This window comes from Pelophylax lessonae (assembly GCF_965119305.1).
Source record: "Pelophylax lessonae genome assembly, chromosome: 4".
NCBI lineage: Eukaryota > Metazoa > Chordata > Amphibia > Anura > Ranidae > Pelophylax > Pelophylax lessonae.
Window position 1 is genome coordinate 574,539,035 of NC_138771.1, and position 12,890 is coordinate 574,551,924.

Here is a 12,890-nt window from a genome sequence, read left to right on the forward strand (position 1 = left end):
CCATACTTCAATGTTATTATGGAACTTACAAACATTACTTTTTCTACCATTCTGTAAAAAAATGCTTCACTTAGATGTAGAGATCTATAACAGGCCATGCAAAATGCTTTTGTGAGAAATGATAAGAGCCATGCAAAATGCTTTTGTGGCCTACCTCTTCATGATAAGCAAGTAGTGGTTGAAAAGATTACACACCTAAGATGTCTGTTGAAAAAAGTTGCAATGATATACTCACTAAGCAACTACTTTCTTAAAGTGATCATCAAGTAAAAGCGTTTTTTTTTTAGTTTTCATGCATTACACTAAAGAAATAATAGTGATTGACTATCAATATCCAACCTCAGCCAATGAGAGCAACCATCTGGGGTGTTGCCATATACTGTAACCCTAGACCCACTGATCAACAATAGTTATGTTTTATTTAGGGGTTCTTTAAGCTGGCTGCATAAATTATTGTATCCAAATCTTACCAATTTTAACTGGACTGGGTGACAATGGCTGGTATATTATTATAAAATTTTCTTATTCAATTTCCTTTAGATTTTCTATGTAGTGCAAGGGACGGCCTGATTGTATACAAATTTAAATTGTTTAGGTTTGACCTCATATTATATGGTTTTGAGAATATCTCAAGGAAAACTGTATAATGTATGGCCAGCCAATCACATGTCAATAGGCACCATCAGGCATCTCTGACAAACTGATTTTGGGGGATGTAATAATATAGTTAAAAACCTTTAATGATTGCTCAAGATAAACCACTGTTTAAGGTGTCTGGCAGCAGAAACATCCATGCTCTTACTAAGATAGGAATTTTTATGTAAAAAAAAAGAAGATTTTTAGGAGAGACAGACTATCCTCAAAGGTCTGTGGCCACCTTCATTCTGTACACTTCTCAACACTTATCAGGTGTTAACTGAAACTAATAATCCACTTATACGGCTGGAATTAATGGATTATGACAAATGTCCATTTTAACAATAAATTAATCTTTGCTAATTCACCTCTATTGCTCATGAATATGTGATTTACAGGTACACTGATGAATGCTTATTCTTGAACAGGTCTTGAATAAACCTAACAGGTAGCACCGTTCAGACATTGTGCATTAACATAACAGTTAGGAAACATTAGCCAGACACGGGCAAAGACTGACGTGAGTCTTACAATGTACAGTCTATTCACATGAATACGGACTAGGTGTGAAAAGCCATAGGTGTGAATACGTTTCAGTACTATATAAAGTGTGTTGGTAATCTTCAGCTCAGATCCACTCTTCTACAAGCAAGAGTCCACTGCAGACATGGTTCTACTTGGCAGCATCATCTGCCTTGCACTTATCTCTTTAGTTTTTGCTACCCCTTTGGATAGGCATACACATGATCAGGATTCATCAAATGGGAACTCACACCAAATGGATTACCCGGTCTATATGATGCAGCTTTACCAGTCACTCATCATGGGAAATAGGACTGATTTTCCTGGCATGGAACACCCTGTCCTGCAGGAGTCCGACATGGTTCTGAGCCTCACTGCCAAGAGTAAGTCCTTCTTTCTACTGTGCAATACCTTGCCTATTTTTATGACTTTTAATGTTATATATGCACAGGGAAAAACTGTCTCTTTGCATGTTTAACAATTTTATTTTAAACAGTAACAAAAATATTTCTAATGCTTGATGGGAGCAGCATAGCATGCATCAAGCATTAGAACGATTTTTTGTTACTCTTAACTGCCTTAACTGGACACGGGATCTGCATGTATTGAGCACTCTATGGCTGTTCTTATATTCAGATTAGGTCATGTTAAAACAAAAAGGTTAAAAAAAAGTTGGCAGTTTTTTTCCTCAAATCAAGACAACCCAACTTACATCTTAGGCCTCACACAACCTCTCCCATTCCATCCCCATCCATGTAAAGGTAATGGCTTAGAATTTTCATACTTCACACATGTCTTTACATTGATGTCGCTCCCTCCAAAATGTACTTATTTCTGACACAGATAGATGACTAGAAACAGCAATGAGACTCAGACTTTAGTTTCAGTTTTTATTTTCCTATTTTAAATTGAATTTTCATTTTCTTCCTTTTCTACATTGTCTTAACTACTTTGTTAACACTTCCATGGCACTTGTTTCCCTGACAAGTCCTTTTCTTTTCTTCAGTTTGTTGTTTTAATACTTTTGTCTGCACTTTAATTTCATTATCTACTTCTGATAGAACTTACAGTCCCGGTTCACACTGGTGCAATGCGGCAAAACCTGCGAATCAGTGCCGGCTCCCGCATTGCACCAGAACCGCACAGTGGTTCACACTGAGATCTGCGAATCGCTGGGAGTGTCAATGTAAAGTTAATGACGCCCCCAGATTGGTTCGCAGATCGCAGTGCGAACTGTGAAATGGTGCAGGAATTGGATGGCATAGGTGTAAACACCCATGCGATCCCCTTCCAGTGTGGACCAAAAAAAAGGGCCCTGCACCCTTTTAGTGCGAATGCAATGCGATTTCAGCCATACATTTTGTATGGCTGAAATCGCATCGCCAGACATCGCATGTGATCTGCACAGCAATGTGGATCGAATCACATGTGATGTCTGGCCTCACATTAGTGTGAACAGGCACACAGGTTCTGATTTACTAAAACTGGAGAATGCAAAATCTGGTGCAGCTTTGCAGGATAGCCAATCAGCTTCTAACATCAGCTCGTTCAAATAAGCTTTGACAAAAAAACTGGTAGCTGATTGGTTTCTATGCAGACCTGCACCAGATTTTGCACTCTCCAGTTTTATCAATCCCAATGTCTCTATTCAACTGAATAGGTAGTGACAAATGTTACTCATTTACCTCTAATTCTATACTTTTTACTGTGCTGTTTGTTACTTGTATTTTTAAAATCTGTGCTGTAGTCTAAAAGATTTCCCCTAGATCTATAAGTGGCTATGCAAAGACCTCTCTGTATAAGTGCTTTGGGATAGATTTTTTTTTTGTCTAAGTCTCTCTGGTTTCTATGCAGAGCTGCACCAAATTTTGCACTTTCCAGTTTTAGTAAATGAACCCACAGAGTTAGGCCCCTTTCACACATACGGTCCGTTCAGTTCATCAGTTCAGTCACCTCAAATGTATCAGTTTTCCATCCGTTTATCATCCGTTTTTCATTCATTTTTCATCCGTTTTTCGTCAGTTGTTATCCGTTGTCATCCATTTTTCATCCGTTGTCATCTGTTTTCATCCGTTGTCATCCATTTTTCATACGTTGTCATCCGTTTTTCATCCGATCCGTTTTTTTGACAGATGAAAAATAGGGCACTCATCCGTTCAAAAAAACAGACATTGACGGAAGCGGATGAAAACGGATGTTAACTGATGATCATCCGTTGTCATCCGTTTTTACATAAAGATACATTGATGTCCGTTTTTTATCCATCAACGGATGGATGAAAAATGGACAAACGGACAGCATGTGTGAAAGGGGCCTAATATACATGTACCTGAATTTATTGGATGTTTGCCATATTTTCACTATAATAAGCAAATCTCTACCATTTTCAAGTGTATCAAGATTGTTCAGGATTACAACATTTTTAACTAACATTTTAAAAAATTATACATTTTATCTATAACCTGAATACTATAGAAAAAAAGTTGACAGTCATATAAGATGAATGCTTAGCCTGTAAGATTCAGACTTGTGGTTATTCTGCCAACTGTCTAGATCACCTGGAAGGCTTCTAAATACAACCATTAATGAGGTCATGCATGTGTAATTCAAATCCCACATCTGAAGGAATAATGATAATTCAGGGAATCATTGGTTTCCTTATACACTGTCTGATGACTGCTGCCAAATTGTCTAATTTGTCAGATATTTAAGTATAAATGGAAAATCCAGACCAAGCTTTACAATTTTATCTGCCCTTGGTGTTTTCTGTTTCATAATGATCTATTATTGCATGTAATAATTGGGTTTGAATACTATTATATTGCATAGTTCTTGATAAGATCCTTTGTCTGTAAGGTTAAATTGCCTAGCATTTCCCATGTTCAAATAGTAAACTGCATATGTTATCCATCTAGGAGTGAAAATACTGTAATCAAGTTGTCTAAGTGCCCTTTTTTTTGTGATTTGTTTATTTACACTACTTCTTCAGTGCACTGATGGATGGCTTGTAGGCAGACTTCACTATGTAGACGCTGGGTGCTAAGCACTCATTATGTCATTACATTTTGTGTATTCGGCTTCCGACCTGTATTAAAAAAGCATGCAGTCGGCTCAATACACATCCTTACTTCTGGCATTTGTCTAAATGTTTTTTTGTTGAGTCTGGGTGTATATAACATCCTACAAATAAATGCAAGTAAGGTACAGCATATTCTGGAGAGTTTGCCCAGCAAATGCCTAAACATTTGAGACAGTTGGATTTACCGCAATCTTTTGAGTAACAAGAACTTTCTTTCAATGCAGCAATACAAGCCTGAAAAATGCTGAGCCCAAGAACATGACATCACTTATTATTAATACATTTAGTCAAGGATGGCTGCATTCTCATTTACACCAATTTAGCATGCAAACAACCTGTTGATGCAGTCATCCCATTACCACACTTATGATCCTAAGGCCCCTTTCACACGGGCTTTCTGATCCGGCCTGTCTGTCAGTTTTTCAGCCATGCAGACCTATGGAGCAGCGGATGTCAGCGGTGATCCAGAAATCTGTGAAATCCGGACGGATGGAAACCCTATTTTCCATCCGTCTGGAGGATCGGATCGGATAAGACCGGATGAAAGCGGACAGGCGGTCCGTTCTCATCCGATATCCCATAGAGGAGACAGGCCTCTGACATCTCTGTATCTGCAAAGTAAGCGGGGACGGAGCTGTCATCCGCCTGCTCAGCGGGGATCGGCGGATCGATCCCCGCTGAGCAAAACTGAGTCCATCGGGCGCACCGCCCATGTGAAAGGGGCCTAACAATAAAATATCTAAGCTGTTATACCATCAATCTAGGCACACCTGAGCAAATTCGAAGGTGCCTGATAGCGGGGCCTAAAGTGTCAAACTTATTGTAACTGTACTATCTGCCCTCATGTTGTAAAGTGCTGCGCAAACTGTTGGTGCTATATAAATCCTGTATAATAATATTATTATTAATAATAATAATGATTATAATAATATAATAACTCCACTTAAAAAGATTTTCCCAGTCGATTCTACTGTATCCTTGTTTGTCTTTTTGCTTTGTTTCTTATTTTCCTTCAACTGAGTCCTAAAAAGGTTGTATGTTTTCTTAATATTAATAAGTATTGTATCAACTTAACATTTACTGCATGCTCCGTAATCAGGGTTTTTTTTTTTTTTTTTTTTTTTATGATAGAAAAAAGACTCTACTGGGTAAATTACTCCAAGCAGATAACAGCGCTTGCTAATGTGTTCAGTGCACCATATACAACTTGAATATATCAGAATCAAATTAACTGTGCAACATAACAAGTGAAAATATCTGTGTAACACCATATACTTCTATAATACAAAAAAAAAAGAGTAAAAGAAAAGTCCAAGTGAATAAAAGCGAAGAAGACCATCCATAAAGGAAAGAGAACTCCCTCTGTGTCCTTATAATACAGGGCACTCCTCCTATCGTGGTGAATCAATGTATCCCAAACATGGATGGATGGATGCAGGGAGCCAGGTATCACCCAGTGCAGTCAATGAGTGCAAAAATTCCCACTCACCAGTTAATGTTGATCCTTCTTACTCTACGGCAATAGGATCAAACGGGCTGATCTGGTCTCTATGGCCCGAACAGCATGTCACCGATTCTTCCTCCTCTGCCTTTCAGAAGATGCAAGCTCCAGGGGTGGTTATACAGGAAAAATATAAAAAACGGAGAGCAACCTCCACTTCGTGTGATAACATCAGGTAGTTTTATTTAATTAAAAAATCCCATCAGGGCCATAAAAACTCATACAATAATGTAATATATTATGAGAAAAACTCTCCCGTAAGTGTTACCGCACTGCGCACAAGGCAGACCTGCCAGACCCACCAGAGGCCAGCATGCGTTCCACCTATGGGTTGGTATGTCACGGGGTGCGTCTCAGCTTAACGCTTTTCATCATCAAACGTGACGTCTTCAGACGCTCTACCCAGTAGAGTCTTTTTTCTATCATAACTTACCTATTGGTTGACATGGCAGCTGCTATATTTACTGCATTTAATTCTTGTTTGCACCATTGTTTATCACACAGTTTGGCGCGAGTGGGTATATACCATTAGTATATACAATATTTTCTGCTTCTTTTTTCTTTTTATATTTTCTATCAATTATTTTAAAGGACCTTATTATCTTTGTATCAGATAACAGCAACCTGCAGCAATCTTCAGAGCCTTTCAGCTGAACTATTTCTTTCCCCTGGACATGCCTGAACTGTCAAACCCCATAGACTTTTTATGGGCTGTCACCGGATACAGAAGATGCTCAGGAACAGCCTCAAAGAAGTCTCTGATGATCAGCTACACAGGCACAGACAGAAGAAATTTGATTTTGCCCAAAGGCTCTGAAGATTTCTTGAACGCTGTGAACGTCCAATTCAGGTAGAAACGCATCTAGGGCCTTGGGGAGGACTTTAGGTTGGCTGGGGTAGGAAAAAAGGAAAACCGTACTTTCCTAAAGTACAACTATCCTGTACCTCAGTCTTAACAGTATGTGATCCTCCTGTCCTCAAAATTATATTTATATGCTAGTAATGTTACAATAACCATTCCATTTAGAAGTTTTCTATTTCATGTTCGGAGAGAAGGAATCAATCTGTGTTACTGTGGAATAAAAAAGGATCCCCCATTGGTTAAGAGATTTTCCAGCATGTGCCAAGTCCCAAACCTATTCGTCATTAATAATACTGCTCCTGTTAACTAGTTTAATCAGCTTGTGTAATAAGTGTTCTTTTGATGATTTATATATACAAGGCAACTGCTTTAAATCTTTATTCAAACATTTTCATAAACAATATAAAACGATATAGCAAAAGAAATTAAGCAAAGACATTTTGGGCAAAATTAAGCAAGAGGCACAAAGTCTGGTTTATACATCTTCAGAGGTTCACACTTCAGAAGTATACTAAAATGTTGTCAGTTCAGCTATCTTTCAGGGTATCAGCTATCTATGTAACTTATTTTTGTGGTATCTCGCAGTTTTCAAAAAAATTGTATGCCATTTACAAAAATATTTTCAGAACTATTTGAAAGTGGTATGATTTGCAGGTTTAAAACTCTAAACTCTTTCTTTCATTAATCCAGGTTGCAGTGAAGCAGGAAACCATTGGAAGATGTCATTTGATATGTCTTCAATCTCCACCAACACCGAGCTCAAGCTTGTGGAGCTCCGAGTTCGTCTTCCCTCTTTCAAAAAGGCAAGCAATATCACAGTGGAGATATACCATTCCAAGGATGGCCATGACAAACTCTTCATGGGGTCATTTATGTCTAACCCTTCAGCTGCAAAAGGCAAATCATGGAAGATCTTTAACTTGACCAGAATTGTCCAGTACTACATCCAACATGGGAAGCCAATCCTAAATCCTGATTACGTAGCAGCTGAGGACACAACAGAGCGACACACAGAATCTGGTAATGTTAGAGAGTCTGGACAAGTTCCACATCAAAATAAAGATCCTTTGTCTGCAGAAAAAGTAATGCTAGTTGTGTTTGCTCGGGAAAAGACCTCTGACAACCATTTTGGCTCCCCAAGCCTCATTAAAACTGTCCAGTCTTCAAAATACATCATAAGAGAAAGGACAACCAAGGTGACTGGTCTAAGAAGACATCGTAGAAACCACAATCCCCAACACAACATATTTGTCAATGAATTCCCAACCAGAACAGAATCTGGTGGACCGCTCTGCAGACGGGTAGACATGTGGGTAGAGTTTGACAAAATCGAATGGGGAAATCGAATCATCTACCCAAGAAGTTACAATGCTTACAGATGTGAGGGGACATGTCCAATTCCATTGAATGAGACCTTTAAGTCAACCAATCATGCATTCATCAAGGTAATTATTTAACAAGCACCAATTTAATTTATTTTATTAAAGAATGTGGAAAAATTACTTAAAGAGGTTGTAAACCCCTTTTGTTTACATTTACCTATAGGTAAGCCTACATTAAGGCTTACCTATAGGTGCTATAAATATCTCCTAAACTTGCACAGTTTAGGAGATATTTAGAGTGCATGCAGCCGATGATGTCATCAGCGCATGCGCTCTGAATGAACGGCCACCTGTGCCGTTCCTTCAGATAGCAGTGCCGTGAACGTCTTCCCTCTTTGTGATGTAATTGCGCCCCCGGCCAATCAGATGGCCGGAGGGCGAGATCCAGGAAGCAGGACAGCCGGACATGTAGGCCGTCATGTCGGCACTGAGGGGGCTTCATTTTTAGGTAAGTACTTCATAATGAGCTAGTATGCGATGTATACAAGCTCAATATGCCTTTGTCTTTACAGGTTTTTTTTTTTCATATTTTTTAAACGGGTTTACTTCCTCTTTAAGCCTGTGTGACTCAATAGATATATGAAAATGTATGTTTTAGAAAAAAAAAAAAAAACATTCAGAGCATCTCTGCAATGCATTCACATTTTCCCATGTTTTATCCTTTTAAAAATGCAGCAAATACAGAAAAATACTTTCTGGTCAGCTAGAAACCCAGTGTGCTTCCAGCTTCATGTTTAAGCTGACAACACAGTGCCTCTTTGCATTAAAATCCCAAGCAGTGTTGTCATCCCTGATCAGTACTCTATTGATCGGCTACAGAACTCCTCCTCCTCCTCCTCTTATCATCTCCGTAGCAAAATTGTCTCATTGTCTAACATAGAAAAACTGGGCAGGGCTGATAACACTGTTGCAATTTCAGTGCTGCAAAGGCAGAGCTGTCAGCTCACTACATGAAGTTAGACACTCACTGGTTTTATGGCAGATCAACAGGTACTTTGCTTTGAAAAAAATGTGTATGTATTGCATAGTACTCCATGTATATTGTTTTTGCCAAGACCTATGCTTGAATTAGGTGTCAAAGAAAAAAGTATACACTTTTCATTTATTGCCTCAAGAAAAATGTTCCAAAACCCCTTGATCTAATGAACTCATAATGCTTTCCATAAACACACAGATCTATCATTCTGTTCTTATATCAATCTAATACTTTCCCTTTTTCTTGAAATGAACAATTAACAGACCTTACAGCTTGATTTCTCACGTACTTTTTAAAGACTTTCAAACACCTGTTCAGTGATAACATCACTTAAAGCAGATGTAAAGTTATACAAATAACTCCAACAAATTCAACAACATCCCAAATTCCCACCCAATGCCAAAAACCTATTGCATTGTCAGCATGTTTGGCCGTTAAAAAAAAAAAAAGCTGAACATTTTTAACCTGTGTCATTTAGAGGTTGCTATTTAGTCCTATTACACAACCTTCCTACTACTTTGAAAACCATGTGTGATCCATCAGTATGTTAATACATAAGCTGCTAATAGCTATGTGATATCATTGTTTTATTGCAGTTCATGGGCATCTTCAAGGTAGTCCAGATTCCAACCAACAATCCAACCATATCATAGATTAATTCTGGCTTTGTGTGTGTCTGCATGACTGTAAAAGGGACATTACACTGGAAATTATTTTTTTTTTTTTGTGCCCCATAGCAAAACCATTAAGGGCCCCCCTGCCTTTCTAATCTTCATTTAAAAGGTAAATCCTCTATTCATAGAAAATAATTTTTTTTAACAATCACAAGTAGCAATTGCTCAAATGTATTATAAAATAATTTAATCCAAAGGTATTTGCCAAATTCCATTGCTACCAATATAAATCACTGGGTATTCAGATGGCTCTGACCCCGTGTGCCTCTTGTGCCCCAAAAAAGCCACACAGTCTTCTATACATACAGCTTCCTCCTTGATTAAAACACTGTTGAATATGCTATGTGCTATGTAATACAATAATTTAAAAAATATATAATGTGAAAAGCTAGTCCTTTAATACTTACCGTATCTTTAATATCTTTTTTTTGCACTTTTTTTTAGAGTCTGGTGAAGATGTTTGATTCAGAGAAAGTTGAGTGTTCCTCCTGTGTACCGGTAAAGATGAGTGCAATGTCAATGTTGATGTATGAAGATCACAAAATTGCACTGAAGCACCACGAGGACATGGTGGTCGAAACATGCGGATGCAACTGATGTCTATGTCTTTGTCATTAAAATGTGTAATTTGTAAATATTGTAAAAAAGAGATATTTAAAGAAACTATATATTTATTTATTGCTAATAAAAACAAATGCACTTTCACTTTCCCTTGTTTTGCCATTTATTTAATGCATGATGCTGGAAAGTTTTTCCCACTGACTGAATTGGCTAAATCAGGTTCATGAACGCACTGCTAAATTAACATACTATCTGATTGGGAAATACGATATATAATTCAAGTTTTTTTTAACGTGATTATCTTCTTAAAGTCCACCTCTAGGCAGATGTTTTTTCCTTTAGAATAGGGAAGAGTTATACCCTCTGTCAATTAGGAAGTCAGAAGGTAGAGCTTGGGGAGCAACTTAAGGAGGGTCTACATAGAAACATAGAAAAGTGACTGAATAAAAAAGACAGAGTAGTCAATCAAGTCTGCCCTTTTTTCTTTATACATGTTTTGTATTTTTTTCCATTGACATTTTTGTCTAAGTATAGATCTATTATTGTTCCATGAAAGAAGAAAATGGTCGCACACAACCACGGAATCCAATGAAGAAAAGTTCTTTATTCACATAGGTAGTGAACAAGCATGTAGCAGTCGTGTGAAACGTGTCTACTGTCCTTCCCTGCTTTACCTTGTACCACTTACGTGAATAAAGAACTTTTCTTCATTGGATTCCGTGGTGGTGTGTGACCATTTTCTTCTTTCATGCTTCTCCTGGTGGCGAGCCAAGGTTCAGCGCCCACCTTGAATTGACTAGCCTGAGCGGTGTTATCTCTCTTCATTATTCTATGGTTGTCTTAAGCATGTTTGAAGCCATTTAAATAAATGGCTCACTGCCTCTGCAGAAAATGTATTGCAAGCATCAACTACCTTTTCAGTAAAATAATACTTTCTAAGATTAGTTTTGAACTTTTCATCCAGTTAGTTTGAGGTCATGATGTCCCCGTGGTCTTGATTTTGGTTTTATATTGAAAAAACATCTCTCCTGAACCTTATTCACCTACTTGATTTATATAAAGGTTTCAATAATTTCTCCCTTTTCCCTTCTGGAAAAAGGGAGTGGTGTTCTGGCTGCATGCTAAAAAAAAAAAAAAAAAAAAAAGGAAATACTATAGATTCTGTGAAAATCTTTTTTTTTTGAGGGGGGGCACACTTAAGGCTTGGGAATAGTTTTCAAATAGATTGAAATTTTCTTTTGATCATTTTAACAATATGCCCTAACTGGGAAATCCCAGGTTTGTATCAGGATTAATTTATAGAGTATGTCAAGCTTGGAGGGTTAGGTTATTTTTCTATAGACAAATGGGGAGCTAATCTATTTAGATAAACTGAAAGAGAAAGTGGGCATCACAGAGGAGCTTGACTCTTCCTAGGGACACCTTGAAGATTATTTTAGGGGATGAAACCGAGGCTGTTATTAATTTAATTGTGGAAAAAAAAAGGAGTAATCAGTAAATTCCTATTAAGATGTATTTATGAGTTTTTGCTGAGGTCAGAAGTTAGGAGAGTGGATGACCTTTATAAGGTAAAGTGGGGTAAATCCTTCCCACATTCAGATAAAGTAGGAGAGTTGGCGCCAGGTTTGTACCTTAGGGTCTGCAGGACAAAGATAAGCACAGATCTAAGTGAAGTATATTTTACAATTATAAATATAGAATGGAACATACAGTTTATTACTATTGAAAGGTGTAACAAAATATATAATAAAAGGCTGTAATAGGTGCTTTACCAGACCTATACCACATGTTAAATGATTTAGACAAGATTAGGAAGTTCTGGCATAAACTGGCAGGGTGAATCGGAAATTTGACTGAACATCAATTCATGATCTCCTTTGAAAAAGTAGTTATTCCTGATTTAATTGAATATTCTGCTAAAGATTTTATAGTACTTTCAGCCTTAAAGTGGTATTAAACCCAAAACCAGACATGTAATATATTGCAGCTTAGTTGTGGTGGCTGCATCAGTTTTCTTTTCTTGGCAATTTCAGTCCTCAGCTACAGTCTACCAGGGCTTATAGCTGACACCTATAGGCCATTAGTCAAGTACTGAGAGTAGATCACATAGATCTAACCTTATAAAGGTCAACTTATCTCATCACAAGCTTTCTGTTACTTCCATCTTACTGGGAAAGTCATGTATCAAATTTGTCTTTCTATTGATTATTGTGTTTTATAAGAAATGCATTAAACAGAGAGTTTATGTAACCCTAATTACTAAATCCCATATAAACTTTAATATGTAAATGTAATTTCAAACTTCAATAGTTGCACAGAGCCGGCATCTTAACGTATGCATTGTTCTTGGATAACTACTCCCTATGGCAATACAGAAGTTAGGTCAGTCAGTACATAAAGTCCTCATCTGCCCTCAGAGTTTCTTCAAAACTGTAAAAGAGCCTGAAAAGGAACCCAGTGAGGCTCGGCATATCACTGCACACAACTAGTTTTTATTTTTTGTTACTGCAATTTTTTGTTGATCTAAATAAAAGAGCAATTTTACAGTTTATTAGAAATCCTGACTGCAGATAAGGATTTTCTTTTATTGTATATGTAATAAAGATTACATAGCAGTGTGCCTGAAACATTAAGCCACAAAGCCAACAATAATCTAATAGTTACACTCCATCAATGATACAGTGCAAGGGCAGTAAC

General features: G+C 37.5%; 1 protein-coding gene across 1 annotated transcript; it reads left to right on the plus strand.

Annotated features, from left to right (window-relative positions):
* Positions 1–1,432: 1,432 nt before the first annotated feature.
* On the plus strand, positions 1,433–10,229 carry LOC309554828 (nodal homolog 2-A-like; the record flags this gene model as incomplete). The annotated part of the gene is made up of 3 exons (XM_082256546.1): positions 1,433–1,541; positions 7,291–8,045; positions 10,077–10,229. 3 exons carry the CDS (start codon positions 1,433–1,435, stop codon positions 10,227–10,229), a joined length of 1,017 nt encoding a protein of 338 aa, XP_082112672.1.
* Between the last annotated feature and the right edge of the window lie 2,661 nt (positions 10,230–12,890).